Source organism: Styela clava, chromosome 6 (assembly GCF_964204865.1).
Source record: "Styela clava chromosome 6, kaStyClav1.hap1.2, whole genome shotgun sequence".
NCBI lineage: Eukaryota > Metazoa > Chordata > Ascidiacea > Stolidobranchia > Styelidae > Styela > Styela clava.
Genome location: NC_135255.1, coordinates 13,017,902 through 13,044,667, shown reverse-complemented (window position 1 = coordinate 13,044,667; position 26,766 = coordinate 13,017,902). Strand labels below are relative to the sequence as shown.

Sequence of the window (26,766 nt, the reverse complement as noted above, 5' to 3'; positions counted from 1 at the left end):
CATTTCTTCACTTAATCAGGCCTGAAATTTTTACACAAAAGTCAACACATACAATGTCAATATACATTTAATGTGACTTCTGATGATGCATGTTTTCGCCGCGGGCCTTGAACGGCTGCTCACAAGCAACACAAGTTGAAATTTCTGTCAAATTTGGCTATAGAAGAGTTTGCAATCTCGTAACAATAATAAGCTTAGCCTTAGAATACTAGATTTTCCTGGGAGCCATATGCCGTCACCAAAAGAGCCATATATGGCTTGCGAGCAATGGGTTCCCGACCTATAGTGTTTGATGGTGGCTATTATAGTGTTATCTTCCATCTTGAGTTTTAGTTCTAATATTTTAGAATGCCGCTTTTTAATCAAGAAATTTGAATTGCGGATACTATGATTTTTAGCATTTCGTCGCCGATGATTATAATATGGTAACATGTTTTTCACATTGAACTCATAAATCCCCACGAGAACGAAAAAGCAATTATCGTCGTCATTGTGGCGTCATTTGCCGAAGGAAATTTTTGATTTAGGGAGACACCGGCGTAAAGATGTTTGTGGTTTAAAAACACGCCATGCTGACGAAAACAATCGGCGATTGTAACAAAATGCATTCGCGCACGTTATTAGCGACTTTTTAAGTCTTCAAAAAATATCAAGAGGGGAAAAGATTCGACCCCTAATTTATTAATATGTTTGTCATGTGTCAAATTTACAGCTTTAGTATATACAACTTATCTTTGATATTTAGATTTATTTATGACTTTTACTAACCCTATCAAAAGGGTTTAGTATTTAAATTGAGTACGTTTGGCATACTCAGGAATATTAATTGGAAAGTAACAATTTTAACATTTATTTTGGGGCTCCGTGAATATTAGTCAACCTTTTCAAGGGCTTCGTAACACCAAAAGTTTGAGAACCCCTGGACTATATGATACCTGACAAAATTCTTATTTATATATGATCTTATGCGCCAAAAATATTAGTTTATGAAACATGAAAAAATATTTGATAATATTTGACCAGGCATATTATACATTTTTCGGTTTGATAAATGTTATATAGGTATTTTTCGTCATTTTCACTTTCTCATTCAATGTACATACAGGCTTGTAGTTAAGGATAGGAATCATACGGTAGCGATATATGAAGTTTTGTAAAATAGTTCCTTTATATATTAGCTATTGTTACCTTATTAGCAAACTTCAATTATGCATGTAAATTTGCAGCAAATACAATATACAATGCTTCTCGTATTTTATATAATTCAAATATTGCAGTCAGCATATTCACTGGATTCTCCTAGAATGCTGTATTCTGTTAAAATACAACGCAACCCAGGGTTTTTTAGTTTGCTTTTCAATCCGACCAACGGACACTATGACTTGGTGTTTTCGTCTTTCACGCGTTCAACGTAAGTACAAAATATTTGAGTTTGGTTTCATGGAAATTCATTCAGTTTCATATCTATATACATGTTAATGCTATTTAATGAATAATAGGTTGTTTTGGGCTACTCCAATGGATTTTCTGTTCAAAGGCACGCATTACGTTCGTCAATAGATTGCATGTCCGAAACAGTTTATTATCTTGTTAACTTTTATTTTATCCGGCAGCTTGATATCTGACAAAATTTTGCAAATCCCTTCCGTTTCTATTAAATACAAGAAAAAATCAAAAATGGTACCGCAAGTGATCACGGATATTTTTACATCGCCAAGACAAATTGGCGTCGTTCCAGGTAAAGTAATGAAAATTATCGATACCTATGTAAACTTAGTGTCCAATAAATGGATAGTTTTGTGTTCAGATGTACCGCAGGATAATCCCATTTAGTGCAAACATGGACGCTCTCGCCTCAAATTAGGCTTTGGCATTGCCAGATACAAGAACTAAATTGTACTCTTATGGTTGGCACAAATAAATATTAATTTTAACATCCATACTTTCAGCTGGTGCGTTTGGAAAATGTCACTATTTGACGGCTGCTACTGGATTCTTTTTTCCTGGGGCGGACAATGGATCAATATCAATAATTAACACGACGGATGCAAATAGTCCAGGAGGTTAGATTAGGAACATGAAAAGCATTCTTACGAACGAATGAGCATGAGATGCGGAAATATACTATATATATATAGTTAAGCTTAAACCATGACATGATAGATATTTCCGATTCCGATAAAACTGAGTTGTTGCTTTCATTTTTATTCGTGACTGACTAAATGTTTATTGTTATCTTCGCTCATTTTTGAGCTATATTGGCAAACACAGATTGCATTCGCACTAGTTTCAATAAATATAATGTACAAGTAAATATAATATTTATCAAGAAACTTTTTATTGAGATCCCATCATAATATCGTCCACCGTAGGAGGCCAGAAGTGGTTTTATCATCGAGTAATATGGTACGATATGGACGGTGATGGAGACCAGGATGCTATTACACAAAGAGCAAGAGGAAATGGCTGTAAGTCTGCAACACATGGAATAAATAATTTTATAAAAAAGTTGTCAGAAATACCAAATGGTTTCGACAGTCCAATACGTCATTTTTGTTTTCCCTTTTAAGTTTAATATTGACAAACCAATAAAATTACAAACCTATCGTTCATATCGACCATTTTATCTTTGTAAAAATGGTGCAGCTTAGTCGACTTACTTAGGTCTTGTTCTATACGCTCAGCTCATATTCATGACTATCCCTAACAACTAGAAAGTTTCCATTGTTTCATTTCTTCCACTTGTTACAACAAAATTTTTGAAAACGACTCATGCAACTCTATTGCATCTATTGGCGAACCCATCGTTATCATAATTCACAAAGAGTTAGCGCAACTGAAAACCTTCTGAAACTATTACAGCAATAAACTATTTTTGTATAAACAGCACATGCAGATGCTTCACAACTGCTATGGTTTGAAAATCCAGGAATTATTCCACCTCCTACAAACTGGAAAGCGCATATTCTAAGCACAGGATACGAAGATGTTAATTTTGCAATTCACAAACTTCCTTTACCAGGCGGAAGAGAGACTCTTGTCATTATAAGTGGAGGATTCTTCAGGTTGTAGATAACTTATGTACCATAGATAATTTTATAGATGTAACCCGCATCCAAAGTTTCGGATCATCTTTTATATGTATTTCAAGAACTTGTAGTTTATTAGAATCCTATTCACGTAACTGTTCTCGGGCAGTACTCATTTGAATATTACGAGGTGTGTGCGATATTGACAGACCGCAAGAGATAACATTGGTATATATATTATGGTTACTGTACTATTAGGAATTTTCTATCGGTATTATTGTGCTCTTGATCGAACGCTCTTTGGAATATGTTACGTTAACTGAATTATTTACAGTAATCGCTTAACAATAACCTGGTCGATAGATATCAATTGGAAAAAACAGACATCAATAAGACATCGAATAATTGACGACGCTGGGTGGTATTTGGATTTGCAGGTAATTTGCTGATAAAAACTGTATCATTCGATAATACTTCAAGACAAAATATTGAGTAGCAGCATAAATATGATGTGCTCTGTGTTACACAACCAAAAAATATCTATTATAAATTTAATCAATTAGATGTATTCGTATCCCAAAAACAGTTGATGTGGCGGTATTGCGATCATCGCTAATTATGACCTAGCAACTCATTCTGATCATGTTTCTCGGGAATGCAAAAAATATCAACCAATCATTGTTATGGAAAGCATGAGACATAAGCGATTTTCGTGTTCACGAATTTAGATTGTCGATGTAAACGATGACGGAATAGACGACGTGTTGATTACTACTTGGAGTAGGCCTGGGAAAGAAAATATTGGGGCAGTCCTAGTTTATGAAGTTCCTCGCAGAGACTGGAGAATAGATAAATGGCCGAAGTAAGTGACTCGAACATGTGCTATGTATAACAAACAACGATATAGATTTATTAATGTATAAGTGTACATTATATTGTTATATCAAAGCTCAATTTGTAGATAAGTTGGAAAACAAAAGAGTACATTCGCATTTAACATGCGTTCACGCTACGTGGCGAGTATTCCATTTTCGTGTTCATACAATTTGTTCTTGCTGTGTTGTTGTCGTAATCAATTCACAAAGATCAAAATATTGATAATAATATTCTGATCCAAAACATCATCTGTTGCAAAATTTGAATACGGAACTCAACAAAATTGAGAAATTCAGTATACTACTTTTTAACTATGCCGTCAAGATTTACACGATATCTACAATTATTCAGGCATGTACTGTCTACTGATTTTGAACAAGATCTGGGACGTTCGAAAGGGAGTCCAGGAACACCAGTGGCATTCTGGCGTTCACATGCGGCAAAAAAGAATAGAGAGTAAGTCTTGAATACCTATTAAATGTTAAATAAAGCTGTAAGCATTTTTCATTGTTTTTGTAATAATGTAATCAACGAATAACTTTTTGATTGTCATAAATAATCTGAAAATGTGACTGGATTTAATCAATGATATCATAAAATATACGTTAAATTCAATAAAAGGCTTTTAGAATATATATATATATATTACCCGGCTTGGATTTTCCAAAATATCTCACAGTGCGATATATTTATATGGCTCTTATGATTTTTCGGTACTTCATTTGCTAGACAATAATTTGTAAATGAAAGCCAATTTCATACGAAACTGTTTATATCTTTGTTTTTATACAATTTCATCAATACAATCTCGAATCCTTCCTCAGGAAACCTCATATTGTTGTTAACGGCGACGATGACGGAAAACTGTTCCTGCTGAAACCAGACAGTGAAGATCCGAACGATTGGTCGTATACACAGTCGACAGTATGTATTATTGCAACAAAATATTTGTCAGCGATAATTAGTGGTTCGAGCGTTACTCAGCTATCTAGTTAAAGGTTTCAGAGTTAAACCTCCGATTTCTCCGATCTGATTTCAGGCACGTCGATTAATGTTTTGAAAAAGATTAAAAATTCGCGAAAATTAAAATTTGCCCCATTGAATAGATATAGAATACTAAAAAATTGTTTAAAGTTGTGACGGATTTAGCTCATCTGTTTGCTACCCAATTACTGAAAACCAATTCTTTTTCCCATGAAATCTAGTGATACTGAGTACACCTGAGTATGTTGTCACTTCAACATGTGTGATATCACCCTATGTGTACAGTACTAAAGAAAACAACGTGTTATATAAATTGTTCTTTTTAAACCTACAGATACTGTATGTACACTTGTTTAGGTAAGAACTGGTGCTATCACCTAACACGAAATATGAAGTGATATTGTGCAATTCAAAGTGCGAATAACACCAGAAGCCCGATCTCAAATAGACTATCTAACACTTGTTGTTTAACTTTATTGCAGTTGTAATGAACATCAGCGAGTCAGTTTATTCCCGTAGTTACACACAATTTAATCTATTTAGATGACCATCACTCCAAATACTAACTAAATAAACAAAACAAAAAACCTGAAAAAAAGAACTTACAAATAACAAATTTCAAGATCTTAGTGACAGAGGCGCGCTCTCTAAAATCACAGGAAGAAGAGAGCGACGTGCAGGAGAATTTACGGATGCCAGATTATGGGTCAGAATATACAGCCAAGTTGGCTCAATAAAATATATATGGGACTCGTCGTGTATAAACAAGGGAATGATACATTTAGTTAATTAATATGGCTAGGAAATCACTTTATTTAACCAAATATGAATGTACTACGCTTATAAACTAAATGATTATCACAAGACTGGCCTGGTTGCGAAAATAAATATTGCGAGAGACTTTTCTAAAACACAACCTAGTGCCCATATTTAAAATGAGAGGACATTTCTTACAACTTGTACAGTTCAATGGATAGCAATTTCAAAGTATTGTTATTGCTAAAACACTTTTTTTTTTAGATTTTAAGCACGTCCGATTCTGAAATAGTTGGAACAATAGCTGTTGGGGATGTTGACGGAGATGGATTCATCGAATTCTTTATTCCAAATTACCGTAACCAACGAATCGTTGTTATGACTTACAAACCACAAAATTGGTGAATGTAATTTTCTGTTAAAGTATCACCTATTCCACGTTTTCGATTTTATTTAAATATACCGGAGTGAATTCGTTTCTAATGTTATTAGCATCCAGAAAATTGAATGATCTGCTTGAAATAAATTTATGTAAAAATGATTAAAAATAAATGAGTAATCCCAGCTAGACTGGATTTACGTTTGGACACAAATCGCTGATACAAGTATGAAACTTCAATTCAGTGGTTCTTAACCTTTCCGAGCCTGTCGAACCCCTGCGCTATTCTGCATACTCCCGCCGAACCCCATCGTACTGAACGGTTGGAATTTGGAGCCCACTCCTAACTTTATAACGGGGAAGCTAATTTTGCGAAAGGTTATAGAAAATGAAAAATAATAGTGTAACATTGGATACGAATACCCGCGTGAAAATAGCCATTGTTTTGTCACAATAGTGTCGGCGGCAGGAAAAGCAGATGTTCATTGTGGTATAAGTTATGCGAGTGAAAAGTCGAAAAAAAGATAAAAAAATAGCAACTTTGAAAATCCAAAAGACTAAAAGATGATAATAGGCCTCAAAAACGTTAGTAGTTAAAGTCATTTGTTTCTCAAACTTCAAACTGCATTGAAATGCGAATAAAAAGTTTTGCCAATTGTTTTATTTTACAGAAATAGAGATACGATATGACTCGGCGCGAGACTAACTTCCTATCTTTTCTCTATGCCTTTATGCTAGTGGATCCGTATGCGTATACTGCAAGGATACTGTAGCTGGAATAAACATGACAATTCCATTCAATAGAGAGTTCAGCTGCACACTAACACAAATGTATTTCTGTAACGTTTCGTCCGACCAGAGTCAGACTTCCTCAGACAAGCAGTTTACAACAATCAAACTGCTTGTTGTAAACTGCTTGTCTGAGGAAGTCTGACTCTGGTCGGACGAAACGTTACAGAAATACATTTGTGTTAGTGTGCAGCTGGACTCTTTAATTGAATAGAATAACTATTCTTTGTTGCAAATTTATCACCCAGTGAAATTCAAACACGCTCTGATTTTGCATTCAATAATGTACATTTACTGCCAATCTTCGTTCGATTTATACGTAAAACTGAGTTTATACATTTAACGAGTATGCGGTAGATTATGAATAAGGATCAGGCACATATATATTCATGAAAAATCCTTGGTTTGTCAAAACAACCATTTCATAGCCACAAGCATAAAGCATCTAGAAGCGCTATCATAGATAAGGACAAACACCAAAGCGCGCGACATCTGTGATGTTTTCAATAAAATGTACTAGAATCTAAAAACATTGACGGGTCCACTAAAACTTATATCTGCGCGAAGATATACACACAGTAAAGCTAATTTATTGATTGTTAAACGTTTAAGTTTGGATATCCGCGATGAACTATAGGTATTTTCACATGATTAGTAGACGTGGTAATATAAAAGTCCCATATGATAAAACTGTTTCAGATGAGCTCCGTCGAACCCCTGTAACAGCTCCATGTCAATACCGTCCCGTTGATGATTCAATCTGGCCGCATGATGCTGCCATAAATTTATACTTCCAATCAATTCCGTATGGACTACATAGTTGTTGTTATTGAAATTGGTATGGTGCAATAGGCTTGTTAGATTGTTTTTAGTAAAGCGATTTCTCAAAACTTTGTTTCATTTAATAGTGCCGACTCGGCACGGTGGTAAGGTGTTTTTAATCACGTTGCAACCAAAGCCATGACAAATAAAATGTTTTGAAGTGGATAACAAGTTTTGGAGAGGAAATTTCGAATTTGAATCGTGCGCTTGCTTTGTGCGTTCACGCGCAGCCCCGAGTTTTAATGTAGTGCCGACAAAGTTTTGTTAACGTCACATAACGCTTTCTTAACGTTATTTTTTAATTATAGTTTACGTATTCTTGCAATGTATTTGAGTCTATCGTTTCTCGATGGTTTATGTTGCGACATCCCGTCTCTGCACCCTAACTCGTGAAGATTGATGAGTGCATCAGGGAAGAAAAAAAAATCGATAGCTAGAGCAACGCCATTAAAAAGGAATGAATTGTCAAATATTTTTTACAGAAGTTGTATCGACCGCAATGTGTCTTATATGCCAAAAGAGCGTTACTGTTTTAAAATAATATATACAATATTCGTCGCCACTGTAACACAAACCATTTACGTCACACTGACGTGCCCCGCCAGTCTATGTGGTCAAAACTTTTGGCCCCGGGTCTAAAAATCTTGCCCGGGCCTGGTCTAAACACTGTGATTTATAGACAGTAAAATTTTTTCATCCCATAGGCTGGTATAGAAATATAACGGATGCAATCTTTTAAATTTTATATCTCGAACTCCATAAATTACCTGCTATAGCCAGTGTTGGGATTCAATTTTTTTGTCAGCCGGTTTCGTTACAAAAGTCATATTTTTCAGCCGGTTCTGCTACAAAAAGTCTTATTATTTAGCAAACTGATTATTTTTAATTACTTCCTAATTTTCATTTCATTTTTGGTTAAGTAAGCATCATCATGTCAAAATTGGCATCGAAATTTTTGATGATGTTGATTGAGGACTGTCTATATCAGGTTGGTCCAAGGTTGCGAAGTTGAAGAGCCGCAGTCAGAGAAAACCCAAAAGTGATCAAAACATCGCGAGTTTACTCACTTTAAATATATTTAGGAATGAGATTTTATCATTGTAATCAGTTTTTCGAGGAAAAATTAAAAAGTCTTCAGTTATTTTAAATGTATAACTGTTACGTGCGAACTTGATCATTTCACTTTCTGAAAGAAACACTTAAGCTACTTGATCTCTGAAATCGGTGTGTCAGATAAGATGCAAAAATCCATTGACAGTAACCAGCAATGCTAAGCGGTTCGCTGATCTCATGAAAATTCCGTGAGAGGGTTCTGTAGAACCGGTGCAAACCGGCTGAATCCCACCACTGGCTATAGCTAAACATCAGGTAAGGTTGTGTTGCGCCGAGGAAACCTGAATCTTTTGAAGTATAACTAACTTGAAAGGAGGTTGAGGAAATAGGATATCATATCTTATAATGTGAAAGCGTTTGGACACTTTGTTTTTTACTTTTGGAAGTTTACGTAGTAACATTAATATAATATACTTGTAACCGTAAAGATGTTATTTCAATATCGCAAAATTGACGAGTATACGAAATTATTGTGTATGGATGTTTTCCCGATTCTCGATTTTAGAAAAATTATTCCTATATACCAGGGGTCGGGAACCTTTTTGGTCAAGAGAGCCCTAAAATATACATATTTTCAATTGCATTACTGTGCGAGCCAAATAGCATTTCTTCACTTAATCAGGCCTGAAATTTTTACTCAAATATCAACACATACAATGTCAATATACATTTAACGTGACTTCTGATGCTGCATGTTGTCGCTGCGGGCCTTGAACGGTTGTTCACATGCAGCCCAAGTTGAAATCTACGATACTCATCACCCTTTTTCGTTTAGGCATCTCCGTAGTATTTTAAAACTCTATCGCTTTGTGATGTCACAATATATATTCCAGAATCCCCATGTTTTGTCACAAGGGCCCGCGTTGTCAAACGTATTGGGAATTTTTTGCCATATTTGGCCATAAAATAGTTTGAAGTCTAGTAACAATAGTAAGCTTAATCTTAGAACAATATATTTTTCTGGGAGCCATATGCCGTCACCAAAAGAGCCATATATGGCTCGCGAGCCATGGGTTCCCGACCCCTGCTATATACTATTGAAACTATACTATACCATTGCCTTTGCTATAAAAAATTTTAATATACAAATGCAAAATTTGTGATGCCGATTTTGAGAATATTTTAGCGCGTCGTCGTTTACAAAATGATTTACTAGTTCGGTAATATTATTTCGAAATATGTTCAAATTTGCACTTTATGTACTAAATGTTAGTATTGTTTTGCTATGTAATTGCATAGCAGAGATATCCCGCGCGCGCAACGTAGATAGAATACCATTTAAAGCAAAATACTATGAATGGTCCTATATAAAGCCGGTATAAGTTCAACATCGGTCGCACATTTTCTGTTACATAAGATATATTGGTATGACGTTCAGAATGCAAACTCACTGATTTGGTCTACACATCGGTCTCCAAAAAAATGAGTTTATTGGTAGCCTCCAAAAGAATGGTAATTTGGGCAAATCTATCTTATTTTTATTGTCACTTCTTTCCAGATGACTTATATATATCAATTATATTGAAGTAAAGCCATTGTTACACAACCGAAACGCCAGTATATAAATTTACAAATCTTGACGAATATAAGATAATCATATACATAATACTCGTTTTGATCTCTGAGTAAAATCTTTTTAACATGGTCCATCGAGGTAGTCAACATCGGTTGGCCTATTGTTGTCATTTAGATGAGTCTGGCATACAACTCCGTATGCTATTGAAGTTTCCATCCTATTTATCATCCCGTTATTGTCTGCTGTCTTGTTTATAGGTACCCTCAGCATAACTCTGTTATGAGCAATGGACAGTTCGGGGCTCCATTTTGCCCATTTGGTGTATGCACCCTTGGGTGATATCACAAACGTCTAAAAATAAGTCAGTTCAATCTTTGGAGATCGCACCTTCAAGGCAATATTAGTTAAAGAGTAGAAAGTGCTGGCAGAATTCGATTGAAGTATAACAGCATTATTTTATCAAAATCATAAATTGCTTTTCTCATCAACTCCCAGACCAATTGCTTTAAAACGTCAGTAGTTAAAGGTTGTATGTTCGCTATATGATTCGTTTTTCAGTTCGAAAATTTTTGTGATGACCTCTTCAAAATTAATAAAAATTAATTAGCAGTCCTGCGACAATTTTCGTGCTACCCGAAATTCCAAAGTTTTTGGACCGTGCCGTGCAGTAGGATACGTAAGAGAAAGTTCTGTAAGGTGAGGTAAGGTAAGGTAGACTATTGATTCGCTTTGGCTTTCGTGTCCATATATTTAGACATCTTTTTTTCTTGTTTTAAAAAAATAACTACAAAATATTTCGTCGCGTATGTCTTAGCCTCTACCGAAACGGCTCACGGTTCAGCAACAGGTTTGGTAATTTTTTCAATTGTTTAATTATATCAAGTGGTCAAATATATACAAACCCCTTTAAACTCAAGTGTTCAAATTACTATTTTTCTAAGAGAGTTAATTACCTCAGGATCAATCTTTAAACTCGTCCATATTCTTCTATACGGTATCCGCTTTCCGGCCTCACATAGTCCATAAATGCGTTAAGAGCATTTTTATCTTTCGGAAAACCAACAACTCCTTTTTTTTCCCAACAGGCGTCAACCGCATCATTGTAATTCCTGATTATTCTTTTGCTTTTATCAATTTCAATCCAATAACAAGCCGGGCCTGCAGAATAAAGTAAGATCGATCAAGTTTATCATGTTCAAGAACAAGTTTCTGACAATGAGTAAAAACAGAGAGGTTTAAATATAACATGAAGCCTATCCGAGATATTTAATTAAACAATATTCTCAATTGTGATTCACTTTGAACCCGAATTGTTATAGTACATAGCGCGTTTACTACCAATAAAAAAACGATAGTTTATTCAATGATAGAATATTTGTAGAAGCGCACAGAAGTCCTACATATCATTTATCACTATAGGATAGTTTAGTGGTTCCGTGAAGCACTTTCGGAGGGTCCGCGAAACAAATCTGTAATATGGCTAATAGCTTGATAATACAACAAATAAGTCTTAAATTTGAAAAATACACATTTGACGCCTTTTCCTGCTTCGCAATCACTGCTGGAGACAGTGATACTTCACTTTCTGTTTCGATCACGCTTCCACATTGTAAGCTGTAGCTTACGCTTCCCTTCAGCACGTTTACCAAATATCGAAACAGACTGAATGTCACACATGTCTTTAGAGTTGTGCTTTATATTCTTTTGTTCGTTTTACTATACGGAGCATTGATTTTCTGTTGTGATTCTTTAATGTTTTGTTTTAGTGGATCAAAAAATTGCAAGGGGTCCGTCGTGGAATTTGTTTTCAAAAAGTACGAGAACCACTGTGATAGCTGCATATGCATTATATCCATCACATACCATCCCGAGGTAATCACATCTATTGAATTATTAGATTAATTGGATGTCTCTGATGCTAATTACATGACTGCTTGAGAATTGTTTCGATTGATTGTAAATATATCATAAGAATGTACATGCATTTCAAATGCATTTTGCACCGGGCTATTAAGTAACAGATGGACAAGCGGGGACTCTGATACATTATCGTTTGAAAAATTATTTATGCCGCTCCTTTTTTTCGGATTTTTATAACCAACCTGGATCATTTGTAGTCTTCTTCTCTGTTATCATCTGCGTAGTCTCAGTAGTTGTTGAAGCGACAGTAGTATTCGTCGGAGTTGTAGTGGTGATAGTACAAGAAAAAGTATTCATATTTGTTAAAACCGCGACTACAATGGCGCAGATTATAGCAACAAAGGCAATCAACGGAATGATAACATTTCTTCTGGTATTTCCTTCAAATAAAACATACCAACGATTTGAAATGTACATTTGATACACTTTATACTTACTTATTCCGCATTCAATATGATGTAGTAGTAAACATGATAGGTAAATAACAACATGATATTATTACCCATTTTATTGTGTTTCTTTGTTTCCCAACCGCTTCAGATACTTTTTCTCTGTTTGTTTCCCATATTCTACCTAAAATCCATTTATAAGTATTTATAATCGGAGTGCTATATTTACAAAAAAAGGAAAAATTATGTCATACCAGGTTTTTTGAATTTACAAAATTCTAATTGTAATTATTTTCAGGTCAGTCAGCGGAGCCGATATGTGAAAAGATAAAGAACTAATAAATGTATGTCTAACTGATACTAGCTAGATCTCAACTGCAATAGCCTCGCACATTGGGCAAATCGACGTAGCGCCAATAATAATAATACCAAATTATATTATAAATGTGGAACACGACTAAAATTGGGGATAATGGGTATACTCAATTGTAAAAACGCATATACAAAAATGTTGGATCACTATGTAAAGTGTACTCTTCTATGTCAATGTGGGTAAACCAATATATCTCGAGTCGTCGCAAAATTGCTTTTTTAGTTTTTTAAAAAGTTATTGCTTTAAAAGTTTATTATTCCAAAGTAAAACAGTTATATAAGAAATTTTAATAATATTTCAAATTTATTCTTGGCTATGCTACTTTTTCAAATAGTCCTCGATGGCCATGCTATAGTTTGATTTTTATGTCTTGTTATAAATATCGGGAATAAAACAAGTTTGCTGTCTGAAATACTGGCAGTTCAAGCCGTCAATCGGCCATTTTAATTGACGTGATTACCACTTCTCTTCTATGTCATCTTACCGGACTATTCATTTACTCTTAAGAGACCAAATGCATCCAAAAGAAGCGTATGAACGAAGATATTTTGTATACTCTGCAAATGTCCAATAATTGAACTACCCAAAACTGTCTTGTTGTCTTTGCATTTTCAAAGTTCTATCTTGTATAAATCATCAAGCGACTACCTCTTGAATAAGATATATGTCTCAGACTGTGAGATCATTCTCCTTAATACCTTGGATGTTCTGGTTATGCGGCAGAAATATAAATTAACAACGATCGTCTGCAGATTACAGAAACATAAACTAGTTCATTCTTTCTCCACCATACAGGCCGGTTTCGGTATCTTTTTTTTTTATCGCAGAACTGATATGTGCACTTTCACCTAAAATCCCGCAATGGTTTTCTCAATACGACACTAGATGAAGTAGAAATTTTATTCGAATACAAAGTATGTCACACTTTCATAAGGAAACTGTCAGTATCGATTTTTTTTGAATTTTGTATGTATGTAATTATTATGGCGTTCAAGATGCAAACTTAATGATTTTGTCAACACATCGTTGAGATATACAACATGCATCGTTTTCCAAAATAAAATGAGTTTATTGGCTTGCTCCAAAACATTGGCAATTTGGGCAAATCTAACCGATTTTTATTGTCAGTTCTTTTGCAGATGACTTATGTCAATTATATTGGCATTGTTCTACAAGTGAAACGCCAGTTTATACATCTACAATTTATGAGAAATTGACAGATAAGAAGTATCACGGGATTGGCGAATATAAGAAAAAAATCATATACGTAATAATCGTTTTAATCTCTGAATAAAATCATTTTAACATGATCCATCGAGGTAATCAACATCGGTTGGCCTTTTTTTGTCATTTAGATAAGTCTGACATACAACTCCGTATGCTAGTGATGTAACGGACCAATTTGCCATCCCGTTCTTGTCTGTTGTCTCGTCTACATGTACCATCAGCATAACTCCGGTAAAAGTTACGAACGGAGACCCTAGGTAGGCTTGCCTTTTTGACCATTTGGTGTATGCACCCTCAGGTGATATCACATTCGTCTAAAAATAAGTTAATTAAATTTGAGAGATAGCATGGTTTAATTAAAGCAATATTAATAAGTTAGCTCAAAGGTTGGAATTGCTGGGAGAATTCGATTGGGGGGGATAAAAGCAATATTTTATTAAACTCATTCTAGTATATCTATGGATCGTTTTGTTATTATGAGGTTGTTTTTTGTTTTCGCTGATATTTTTCTTCTTTTTATGAAAAAACTGCTTTCCTCATCTACTACTAGACCATTTGCTTCGAAATTTTAGTGGTTTAAGAACGTATTTTTCGCTTGAGATCTACTACTTAATTTATTTTTACACTTCCTGTGTGCTTTAGGAGTCTATGTGATTCGATTTTCCGTCCGAAATTTGTGTGATGACTTCTTCAAAATTAAAAAAATCATTTGTAGCGGTTCAGCGACCTCTCTCATGCTACGCGAAACGCGTAAGTTTTTTCCATCGTACCGTACAGTAGACTACGTAAGGTTTCTGTAAAAGGTAAGGTAGGCTAATGCTTCGCTTTGGCATTCGTATCTATATATTTAAGCATTATTCTCTTGTTTAAAAAATATAACTACAAAATATTTCGTTGCTTATGGTTAGCCTCTACCAGCCTCTAGCAACAGTTATTGCTAATTTTTTCGAATTGTTCAATCAACACATGTAAAAACATATACAAACCTTTTTGAACTCAAATGTTTTGATTTAGTATTTTCTAAGACAGTTAATTACCTCAGGATCAATCTGTAAACTTGTCCATATTCTTCTACGGTATCCTATTTCCGGCCTCACATAGTCCATAAATGCGTTAAGAGCATTTTCATCCTTCGGAGAACCAATAAATCCATTCTTTTTCAAACAGGCGTCAACCGCTTTATCATAATTCATGCTTTTTGATTTATCGATTTCAATCCAGTAACAAACCGGACCTGCATAATAAGTTCAGATCGATCAAGTTTATTCTGTTCAAGCTCAAAATTTTTGGAAATGAGTAAAAACAGAGAGGTTTAAATATAACTTGTTCAGTCAATGAAACATATCCGAGATATTTAAACAATAGGTGCAATCGTAATTCATTTTGAACCCGAATTGTTATAGTAAATAGCGCGTTTACTACCAATCAAAAAACGTTCGTTTATTCAATGATAGAATATTTGTAGAAGCGCACAGAAGTCCAATATATTATTTGTCACTATAGGATAGTTGTATATTATGCATTCCCTCCATCACATATCATCCCGACGTGAACATTTTTTTGAATTAATAGATTAATTAGATGTCTCTGATACTAATTATAGACTGCTTCAGTGACTTGTTTCGATTGATTATAAATATATCATTCGCATGCACATGCAATTCAAGTGCATTTTGCACCCGTCTGTTAAGTAAGAGTTTGAAACCGGGACCTAGTTACCCTTTTTTTTTTAAATTATGCCACTTTTCGTTTTCAGGTATTTATAGCCAACCTGGATCAGTTGTGGTCTTTTTTTCTGTTAACATCTGGATATTCTCAGTAGTTGTTGAAGCGGCAGTAGTATTCGTCGGATTTGTAGTCGGAGTTGTAGTGGTGATAGTAGAAGAAAAAGTGTTCATATTTGTTACAATCGCAACTAAAATGCCGCTGATTATAAGAACAACTGCTATCAACGAAATGATAACATTTCTTCTGGTATTTCCTTCAAATAAAACATACCAAACATTTAAAATGTACATTTGACACACTTTATACCTATTCCGCATTTAATATGATGTAATCGTAAACATGATAGGTAAATACCAACATCACAATATTACCCATTATATTGTATGTCTTTGTTTCTGAACAGGTCTATTTGCCAAATTGTGTTCCTTTGTTTCTTGTGTTCGACCTAAAATTAATTTACAATTATAAAACATAAAAAAACGTAAAATTATGATTTATAAACGGATTTCTATATTTAAACAAAAAATGAAATTTTTATTATACCTGATTTTTTGAATTTACAAAAATTCCGATTGTAAATGTTTTCAGCCTAGTCACCGGGGCCGATATATGGAAATATAAAAAACTACAATCTTTCAAATTTGTATGTCTAACTCAGGGGTCACCAACGCGTTGCCCGCGGGCACCAAGTCGCCCGCGAAGACCATATGAGTCGCCCACAGGTCTGTTCCAAACTAAGCTTAATAACGGCTATTATAAGTAAGCTACATCAATTAAATTTTGTCCTGCAATTTTAGTATGAATCACACTTATATGGGAACTAGAAATGACACTATATTAATTTTGTAACCATCAATCTTATTTCTATTTGACCTCAGTAATGTGACGGGTCAATTAACACTCTTCCAATTATGACATCACACTGAGATCACTTTCCACAAACCCGCGCTTTTTCTTGTCCGTTGATTAGCGGAGCAGTAATAATACAATTACTGATTCCAAAGAAAAATCCATCATTTTCACGATGAATGGGAAGTGGATATATTTTTACCACCATAAAAACAGCCTTCGTGTGTCTCATTAGTGGGGCGATATTAGCGACGGCAAAGCGGAGGGATATTTCACATCTTGTCACGTAAACTTCCGCGCTAACTACCCGCTGGTCAGCACGGTACGGACAGAAAAAGCTCGCGATTCAAATCATACAGCAATCCTATTTTACGAGACCATCGTTTGTTTCAACCTGTATTTTCGAATCAACATTCTTGACATAAACTCAGGATAGGAGGAGATTCACATTTTTATCCCGGGGGAGAAGATTGCCGATAGGACGGCTTAACCATATGACAAACCACTGCTTTTCGCCGGTTACCATGTCGGGTATGGGTTTAGTTAGTTGTTTGTTTCCGAAAGCCTGTACTTGATGGCGAAGGAAGCCTTAGCCGACCAGCGGTTACGTGAACCACTCTACGGCGGCGAGGAGTCCATCAATCCTTTCGCACATAACTATCCCCGCATGGGATTCGAACCTGCGAACCTAACGCTTAACACGATGGACCATGACTCACTCTACCAGGAACAAACATGGAACACGCCTCACTGATGGAAATCTGCAAGACTCGCTCAGAGTTACAGGGTCAAGTTACACGTCGGAGTATAATACTCTGCAACATTTGATAGTACAACTGTTAAGTCCATTTTATCTTAGACTTGTGCAGAGTGTTGAAAATCAATTTAAAAACACTCAGTTCTGAAATACAAGTGTTATTGATAGAAATTTATTTGCAACGTTGTGATATGCGTTTGATTTCCTGAAGAATCCTAAAGTTTATTAGTGTCTATACTTCACTAAATACCAGTAATTATATCAATAATTGAAGCTTAGTCCAGCAACTGACTTTTTAGAAGGTACATTGAACTGGTAGCCCGCAGCCTAATCTGTACCCAAAAATTAGCCCTCGGCTTCGAAAAGGTTGGTGACCCCTGGTCTAACTGATACTAGCTAGATCTCAATCGCAATAGTATCACACATTGTGCGACTCGACGTGGAGCCAATAATAATACCAAGTTATATTATAAAAGTGAAACATAACTAAGATTGAGGATAATATGTATACTCAATAGATCTCTCGTATCTTCCAAATTGCTAGTTTATTATTCCAAAGTGAAAGAGATGTGTATTAGAGAATTTTGAAAATATTTCAAAATTATTCTTGACTATACTACTTTTTCAAATAGTCCTCGATGATTTATGATCATGCTAATTAGTTTCACTTTTATGTCTTGTTATAGATATCGGGAATGAAACAAGTTCACTGTCTGAATTACTGGCAGTTCAAGCCGTCAATCGGTCATTTTATTTGACGTGCGTTTCCTTGAAAACTGGCGTGCCGATCCGGACAAAAATTGACATGAGGGTCGGGGTTTAGATCTAACTAATCCAAACTAACTAAGAATATTTTTCAGAACGATCGAGCCAGAGAAGACGAGTCAAAACGATTTTCGGCAATGCGTTGCCTAATTACCGATAAGAACAATTTATTGAATATTTAATGACCGGAAATTTGGTATTTTCCCCTCCCCGTTACGCTCCAGTGACTTTGGAATGTTGTGCGGCTCGGAATGAGGATATTAAAAAATATAGTACATGAAAATAGTTGGAAAAGTTATTTGAAATTTTTTGAGGATTTTTTTTTTCCTACCCCCGGTCACGACCCAGTGATTTTGACTTTTCACAGGCCTCTGAGAGGTCCTGTTAGGAATTGAAGAACATAAGGATGGTTGGAAAGGTTAGGTCAATGTTTTTTTTTAAATATTTTTTTACATCCACCCCCAGTCACGGTATAGGGATTTTAAATTATTGCAATCTTCTGGCGAATCTTATTAAGAATCTAAAGACATGGGCACGTTTAAAATATTTATTTAAATGCATTTTTTTCTCGTACCCCCAGCCACGCTTCAGTGATTCCAGGTAATATCTCGGAATGGTAATAGGTATGGATGCCATATTTAAGTTATACGAAGCAATTGAGATCAAGTTTATCACAAAAAATGTCGCCACGGTTGAGTGATTACGGACCCGGACATTGATGAAACTCGACGTCCATTAGGAGTTACTGGTTTATGATGTGTTATCCAAATTACTCAGGGGTCTAAATGGGTCGGGGGCAGCAAACCGGACGAATTACCGCCTTTCGTCCGGCGCAACAACCCGCGTGCATCTATCGACCCCTCCTAACGAGCGTCCGCTTCTACTTCCCTCAAAATATTTCTTTACCTTCCTCCTTGCGGGTAACGCCGCAGGCGCGATTTTTTCTAGATCTTGCAAGGGCCCCGTTATGACGAAAACCGTGAATGTAAGTCATGTGAAATAGTGTTTTCATTTATCGCATTACTGAGTTGTAAACGACGTTTCCAGAACTTAATTCTGAGCAAAAACGTGAAATACTTAACGCATATGTGATGTACTGTTATTTGCCCTCCGATATAATCTAAGGCAGGGTCGTCTAACCCGTGACCCGCGGGCCATATGTGGCCCGCGCAAACATTTCGAGTGGCCCGCGCTGTATTTGTCGGAATTAAATAAAAAAAATTGAGTATTGATGTCCGGAAATAAAAGAGTCGTTTGCAAATATAAGCCTGTCAATACAGACGATTCTCGTCGTGTTGAAGAGCTTGGGAAATCTATAGCAGAAGCTTCAATTGCAAAAGCGGGAAAGTTTTCATCGTATCCCTCGGCGCTTAACGAAAATACTGGCATTAAGTCTACTGCTCTTCATGCGTGGGGTTAATGATGATTTTGAAATTCCTGAAGAGTTCACAGTCATTGTCCCAATTAGTGGCACGACTATGGACATTTATTTGTTGGGAGCTGTGATGGAAATGATCAAGCGTCTTGACTTGTTTTTTGCGAAACTTTTGGGAATAACCACTGATGGCGCCCCATCAATGGTTGGGAAACAACAGTTTTATTGTTCTAATAACTGTGAAAGTTTGGCGTGAGGGTATTTTTTTTTATTTTTATAAACCTGTAGTCAGTGTAGCAAAACTAAAACATCACTACAATGTTAAGTGGGCCACGCACTTATTAGTAAATTACATGTGGCCCTTTGGCCAAAAAGATCGGACGACCCTGATCTAAGGTTTCATCTACACGCCCACAGCCTCTTATTGGTCAAAATACATGATCTTACTTTTCATCAACAGTCGATACGAAAAAAGATAAACCAGAATTTTGTTATGGTAAAATGTGATAATTACCTCGAGGGTAAAAAATCACAAGATTGTGGTGCTATGTTAGACTACAGCCCTTATCAAAACCGGTCTGTATAAACGGTTTGAGTTTACATGCACGAAAACATGAAATATGCCTAAATGCAGATCTTCGCATAAAACAAACATTGTTCTTGTAATCGTTCCATGTCACATTACATCAAAATATATATACACAATATATATAATATATACAGTACATACAAAAATACTTTCATACTTCTGTGTGATGGCATTGAGAATGAACATAGACAATCAGTATGAGCGGCAGATCTAATTCTTGTTGTGCAGTTAGCAATCAATAAAACGAGAACATCGGTTGGAGACCGAAGACTTATCAATCGAAACTGTGGCTTCCAATCATGGCTCTATAGTGACACCGCGTGTCCCATCACTAATTAATTAATAACTCACTAATTATACAACATAATTCATCCAAAATCAATAGGCTTCTGCTACGAGATGTGATAAATGCACATGCAAAATTTGGAGCAGATTCAACCTCGCCTTCTTGAGATATCGCGTTCATCTAACAGACAAGCAGACAAATACCATGAACATACTTACCGATCTTAAGATCGATAAGTAATCAAGCGTGACGACATACTAACAAAATATCATGCTGCAAAGATCGCTATTTCTCAGGCACGCTCTGATGTCTAACTGATACTAGCTAGATCTCAACTGCAATAGCCTCGCACATTGGGCAAATCGACGTAGCGCCAATAATAATAATACCAAATTACAGTGGCGGCGCGTCAATAGGGCCAACCGGGGCAATGCCCCGGTTGTTTTTTCGGTATAATAAAAAATATTTGAAAAATACCTCAATATCCGTTGCACAGACTGTCTACACTAGCATATTCTCCCGACATGGTTCATTTTTCGCTCGCAAAGCCTTCGCCGAACGTCGACGGGACGACGCCGATTTTGCCCCGATTGCTCATTGTATATCGTATTCTCTCTTTTATCTTCCACTCGCCGCGTCTGTCTCGTTTGTTTTCTGTTTCTTTTACTAAATCATCGGGGCCGATCGGGGCTAGCCCCGAAATTATGACGACACAATGCCGACGTTTCTTACAACAACGTGTTGACATATTCACGCATTCCTTCTCGTTCGTTGGTTGCTTGAAGAGATGATAGTTTCCTCGCTTTCGTTTTTGTCGCTTGTTTCGCTATTTGAATCAGTTAGAGACCTTTAGTGCTTTGCCATTTGCTCCTCACTTCTTTCCGACTTCGCATTTCTTAGCCTTAGACCTCATAATGAATAAGGTTGATGCACTACTTCGCACTCCGTTTTCGCAGCTGCCGCTGGAACAAAAATTAGAGGTACAACGTCTTGGGCCTTAGCAGTCAAAAAATTGTTCACTGGAACAACCCCATGACGGAGGAAAGCGTCGGCGTACATTCTGCGCAGGAACTTGGTATAAAAAACACGAATGGTTGTGTTACAGCGAGGACAAAAATGCACTTTTTTGTTTTTATTTTATTGCCTACTTTTTGCTACCCCCGTGACTCACGTTGGTATAAATTTGGTTTTAGAGATCTTAAACATCTTTCCGAGCGTGCCAGGGATCATCAATCTTCTATGGAGCATCTGGACAATGGAGTAAAATACCGAACATTCGGAAATGTTAATATTGCAGCACAGTTGGATGAAGGACGCGCGGTTTCTATTCGTTCGCACAACCAAAACGTCGAGAAAAACCGCCATGTTCTCGGTCGATTGATAGATGTTTTGAAGTTCATTGGTTGTCACGAGCTGTCCCTCCGTGGGCACGATGAACGGGCTGACTCTTCTAATAGAGGGGTATTTTTGGATATGGTGGAATACACCGCATCCCTAGATACAGTATTGAGAGATCATCTTGATGCCGCAACTGTTTCGAAAGGGACATCTAAGGATATCCAAAATGATTTGCTCGACTCAATGTATAAAATTTATTTACAACATTTGGCTCTGGAAATTGAGAATTGCCAGTTCCTTTCGATTCAATCTGACGAGACAACTGACATCACGTGCGTTTCCCAACTGGCTGTGATTTTTCGGTTGTGAAAGATGGTAAACCTAACGAGAGATTTCACAGCTTTGTACCAATCGTTGATCGCACGGCTTGCGGGATATCGGCTGTACTGAAAGAAGTGTTACAGCCTTACAACGCGAAGTCAAAATTGATAGCTCAAACTTATGACGGCGCGGCAGTCATGAGTGGGTCAAAACACGGTGTTCAAGTTTATATAAAAGAAGATTTTCCTCATGCGCATTTTTTACATTGTTATGCACACCAATTTAACCTCGTTATTAAAAATATGTGTCTTGATACCCCTCTCGTCCGTATATTTTTTGCAAATGTTTCGGGGTTTTCTTCATTTTTTTCCGTTTCGCCGAAGCGCTCTGACCTCCTTCGCCAGATATGTAGCCGCTCTCTCCCAGCTTGTGCACCAACACGTTGGAACTTCCAATCACGCGTGGTGTAGGGCGTGTCCGAAATTAGGTCTGAGCTCATTGAGTGTTTCAATGGCATTCAGAGCTCTCCGGTTTGGGACGAACGCTCTGTGAGGGAGGCGGCAGGTCTAAAGCGTCTGCTAGAAGATGGTGAGTTTTCATTTTTTCTCGCTTTTGTCTCCACAATATTCTATCACGTGGATGTATTATACGGCGCATTGCAGTCAAGGCTAATGGATGGAGCGTCTGTGCAGTCGTGTATTTCAGACTTCTGCGATGCTGTTTCTCGTATCCGGGAAACAATAAAATACGACGACACATGGAGTGCTTCTTTACGCCGCGGGTAAACAACGCAGCGTTTGATTTTGTCTGCAAAGGAATGCTGTGATATTCTGGTGAATCAAAAGGCGATGCGCACTGAACACCTTGCCGCGTTCTCTTTGATGAACCCCAAAAATTTTTAAAATTTGCACGTCAATTTCCCATCCATTTGTTGGCTACTGTCTCCAAATTTAACCCCATGATAAACGTGGGTAAATTGGAAAATGAATTGCGATGTATATACACCAATCAAACTTTTTTGAACATCACATCAACTTGCGCGCTCTATGGGTTCCTCATAGATAACACTCTAGTAACTACCTTTGCGGCGTCTGCAAAATTTCTGGACATCATTTTGACGACGCCTATTTCTTCCGCCGACGCACAGCGAACATTCAGCACGCTGAAGCGTATTAAAACGTATCTTAGAAACACAATGAAGCAAGATAGATTAAATTCCTTGGCTGTTTTATCCATTCACATAGACGTTATTTCTGGGATGCATGACTTTAATCAGCGCGTTATTGAGCATATTGCTTCCAAGAAACCGCGGCGTGTTGCATATATGTTCAAGCAGTAGAAGTCTAGCAGCATATATATCTATGAGTGAGCGACGCATGTCCTTATCTTTGCAATATCTTTCCTTTCTTCATAGTAACGTTTTAAACCTTATTTTAGGTTTTGTCTGCTTTCCCGAAATTTCTGTTAATATGTCATTGTATTTATCTGGGTAAATATTGCCTTTCCTTTTGAAAGAGGTTTCAAAATAAACTATGTCTATATTTATTAATCCCTTGACTTGTACCGGTTTTAAAGACACTTTCTTATCGTTAAAAATTGTCGCTTTTGCCGATTGGTTGTTACCGATGGAATGATTTTTATACTCATAAAATGATGGGAGAACTTACAGCGCTCATCCTGTCCCCGTAGATGGGGGTGACTTGGTCCCGCAGTAGCTTGCCCCGGTTGTCAAAATGACCACGCGCCGCCACTGCCAAATTATATTATAAATGTGGAACACGACTAAAATTGGGGATAATAGCTATACTCAATTGTAAAAACGCATATACAAAAATGTTGGATCAGTATGTAAAGTGTACTCTTCTATGTCAATGTGGGTAAACCAATATATCTCGCGTCGTCGCAAAATTGCTAGTTTATTATTCCAAAGTGAAACAGTTATATAAGAAATCTTAATAATATTTTAAATTTATTCAATCGGCCATTTCAATTGACGTGAATACCACTTCTCTTATATGTCATCTTACCGGACTATTCATTTACTCTTAAGAGACCAAATGCATCCAAAAGAAGCGTATGGACGAAGATATTTTGTATACTCGCAAATGTCCAATAATTGAACTACCCAAAGCTGTCTTGCTGTCTTTGCATTTTCAAAGTTCTATCTTCTATAAATCATCAAGCGACTACCTCTTGAATAATATATATGTCTCAGACTGTGAGATCATTCTCCTTAATACCTTGGATGTTCTGGTTATGCGGCAGAAATATAAATTAACAACGATCGTCTGCAGATTACAGAAACATAAACTAGTTCATTCTTTCTCCACCATACAGGCCGGCTTCGGTATCTTTTTTTTTTTCATCGCAAAACTGATATGTTCACTTTCACCTAAAAACCCCCAATGATTTTCTCAATACGACACTAGATGAAGTAGAAATTTTATTCGAATACAAAGTATGTCACACTTTCATAAGGAAACTGTCAGTATCGATTTTTTTTGAATTTTGTATGCATGTAATTATTATGGCGTTCAAGATGCAAACTTAATGATTTTGTCAACACATCGTTGAGATATACAACATGCATCGTTTTCCAAAATAAAATGAGTTCATTGGCTGGCAATTTGGGCAAATCTAACCGATTCTGATTGTCAGTTCTTTTGCAGTTGACTTATGTCAATTATATTGGAGTGATGACATTGTTTTACAATTGAAACGCCAGTTTATACATCTACAAATTTATGAGAATTGACAGATAAGAAGTATCACGGGATTGGCGAATATGCGAAAAAAATCATATACGTAATAATCGTTTTAATCTCTGAATAAAATCATTTTAACATGATCCATCGAGGTAATCAACATCGGTTAACCTTTTTTCGTCATTTAGATAAGTCTGGCATACAACTCCGTATGCTAGTGATCCAAGGGTCCAATTTGCCATCCCGTTCTTGTCTGTTGTCTCGTCTACATGTACCATCAGCATAACTCCGGTAAAAGTTACGAACGGAGACCCCCTGGGTTTCCCTTTCGACCATTTGGTGTATGCACCCTCAGGTGATATCACATTCGTCTAAAAATAAGTTAATTAAATTTGAGAGATAGCATGGTTTAATTAAAGCAATATTAATAAGTTAGCTCAAAGGTTGGAATTGCTGGGAGAATTCGACTGGGGGGGATAAAAGCAATATTTTATTAAACTCATTCTAGTGTATCTATGGATCGTTTTGTTATTATGAGGTTGTTTGTTGTTTTCGTTGATATTTTTCTTCTTTTTATGAAAAAACTGCTTTCCTCATCTACTACTAGACCAATTGCTTCGAAATTTTAGTGGTTTAAGAACGTATTTTTCGCTTGAGATCTACTACTTAATTTATTTTTAAACTTCCTGTGTGCTTTAAGAGTCTATGTGATTCGATTTTCCGTCCGAAATTTGTGTGAAGACTTCTTCGAAATTAAAAAAATCATTTGTAACGGTTCAGCGACCTCTCTCATGCTACGCGAAACGCGTAAGTTTTTTCCATCGTACCGTACAGTAGACTACGTAAGGTTTCGGTAAAAGGTAAGGTAGGCTAATGCTTCGCTTTGGCATTCGTATCTATATATTTAAGCATCATTCTCTTGTTTAAAAAATATAACTACAAAATATTTCGTTGCTTATGGTTAGCCTCTACCAGCCTCTAGCAACAGTTATTGCTAATTTTTTCGAATTGTTCAATCAACACATGTAAAAACATATACAAACCTTTTTGAACTCAAATGTTTTGATTTAGTATTTTCTAAGACAGTTAATTACCTCAGGATCAATCTGTAAACTTGTCCATATTCTTCTACGGTTTCCTAGTTCCGGCCTCACATAGTCCATAAATGCGTTAAGAGCATTTTCATCCTTCGGAGAACCAATAAATCCATTCTTTTTCAAACAGGCGTCAACCGCTTTATCATAATTCATGCTTTTTGATTTATCGATTTCAATCCAGTAACAAACCGGACCTGCATAATAAGTTAAGATCGATCAAGTTTATTCTGTTCAAGCTCAAAATTTTTGGAAATGAGTAAAAACAGAGAGGTTAAATATAACTTGTTCAGTCAATGAAACATATCCGAGATATTTAAACAATAGGTGCAATCGTAATTCATTTTGAACCCGAATTGTTATAGTAAATAGCGCGTTTACTGCCAATCAAAAAACGTTCGTTTATTCAATGATAGAATATTTGTAGAAGCGCACAGAAGTCCAATATATTATTTGTCACTATAGGATAGTTGTATATTATGCATTCCCTCCATCACATATCATCCCGACGTGAACATTTTTTTGAATTAATAGATTAATTAGATGTCTCTGATACTAATTATAGACTGCTTCAGTGACTTGTTTCGATTGATTATAAATATATCATTCGCATGCACATGCAATTCAAGTTAAGTAAGAGTTTGAAACCGGGACCTTGTTACCCTTTTTTTTTTAAATTATGCCACTTTTCGTTTTCAGGTATTTATAGCCAACCTGGATCAGTTGTGGTCTTTGTTTCTGTTAACATCTGGACATTCTCAGTAGTTGTTGAAGCGGCAGTAGTAT

General features: G+C 36.2%; 3 protein-coding genes across 3 annotated transcripts; 1 reads left to right on the top strand and 2 right to left on the bottom strand.

Annotated features, from left to right (window-relative positions):
* The first annotated feature begins 1,243 nt into the window (after positions 1–1,243).
* Positions 1,244–6,148, top strand: LOC120331798 (uncharacterized). The gene is made up of 10 exons (XM_039398952.2): positions 1,244–1,411; positions 1,614–1,738; positions 1,950–2,063; positions 2,346–2,468; positions 2,888–3,065; positions 3,364–3,466; positions 3,758–3,891; positions 4,257–4,361; positions 4,730–4,829; positions 5,910–6,148. The coding sequence occupies exons 1-10, from the start codon at positions 1,305–1,307 to the stop codon at positions 6,048–6,050; spliced, it is 1,230 nt and encodes a 409-aa protein (XP_039254886.2). The 5' UTR covers positions 1,244–1,304; the 3' UTR covers positions 6,051–6,148.
* A 7,690-nt stretch (positions 6,149–13,838) lies between these two features.
* LOC144424595 (uncharacterized) lies at positions 13,839–16,799 on the bottom strand. The gene is made up of 5 exons (XM_078114031.1): positions 16,445–16,799; positions 16,273–16,346; positions 15,945–16,154; positions 15,211–15,407; positions 13,839–14,487 (listed from the first exon to the last, which is right to left on the bottom strand). Exons 2-5 carry the CDS (start codon positions 16,274–16,276, stop codon positions 14,248–14,250), a joined length of 651 nt encoding a protein of 216 aa, XP_077970157.1. The 5' UTR covers positions 16,277–16,346; positions 16,445–16,799; the 3' UTR covers positions 13,839–14,247.
* An 8,221-nt stretch (positions 16,800–25,020) lies between these two features.
* Positions 25,021–26,728, bottom strand: LOC144424490 (uncharacterized). Its single transcript, XM_078113846.1, has 3 exons — positions 26,695–26,728; positions 25,981–26,177; positions 25,021–25,257 (listed from the first exon to the last, which is right to left on the bottom strand). Exons 1-3 carry the CDS (start codon positions 26,726–26,728, stop codon positions 25,021–25,023), a joined length of 468 nt encoding a protein of 155 aa, XP_077969972.1.
* Between the last annotated feature and the right edge of the window lie 38 nt (positions 26,729–26,766).

Bases quoted from the DNA above. Each gene is read 5' to 3' on its own strand.
- LOC120331798 (XM_039398952.2), top strand. From the start codon at position 1,305: ATGCTGTATTCTGTTAAAATACAACGCAACCCAGGGTTTTTTAGTTTG. The intron at 3,467-3,757 runs GTAATTTGCTGA...TCACGAATTTAG, and splicing joins GGTGGTATTTGGATTTGCAG to ATTGTCGATGTAAACGATGA. The intron at 4,830-5,909 runs GTATGTATTATT...TTTTTTTTTTAG, and splicing joins GGTCGTATACACAGTCGACA to ATTTTAAGCACGTCCGATTC.
- LOC144424595 (XM_078114031.1), bottom strand. The intron at 15,408-15,944 runs GTTGGCTATAAA...CTTATTATGCAG, and splicing joins AAAGACCACAACTGATCCAG to GTCCGGTTTGTTACTGGATT. The intron at 14,488-15,210 runs GTAATTAACTGT...ACTTATTTTTAG, and splicing joins GTTTACAGATTGATCCTGAG to ACGAATGTGATATCACCTGA.
- LOC144424490 (XM_078113846.1), bottom strand. From the start codon at position 26,728: ATGTTAACAGAAACAAAGACCACAACTGATCCAG. The intron at 26,178-26,694 runs GTTGGCTATAAA...CTTATTATGCAG, and splicing joins AAAGACCACAACTGATCCAG to GTCCGGTTTGTTACTGGATT. The intron at 25,258-25,980 runs GTAATTAACTGT...ACTTATTTTTAG, and splicing joins GTTTACAGATTGATCCTGAG to ACGAATGTGATATCACCTGA.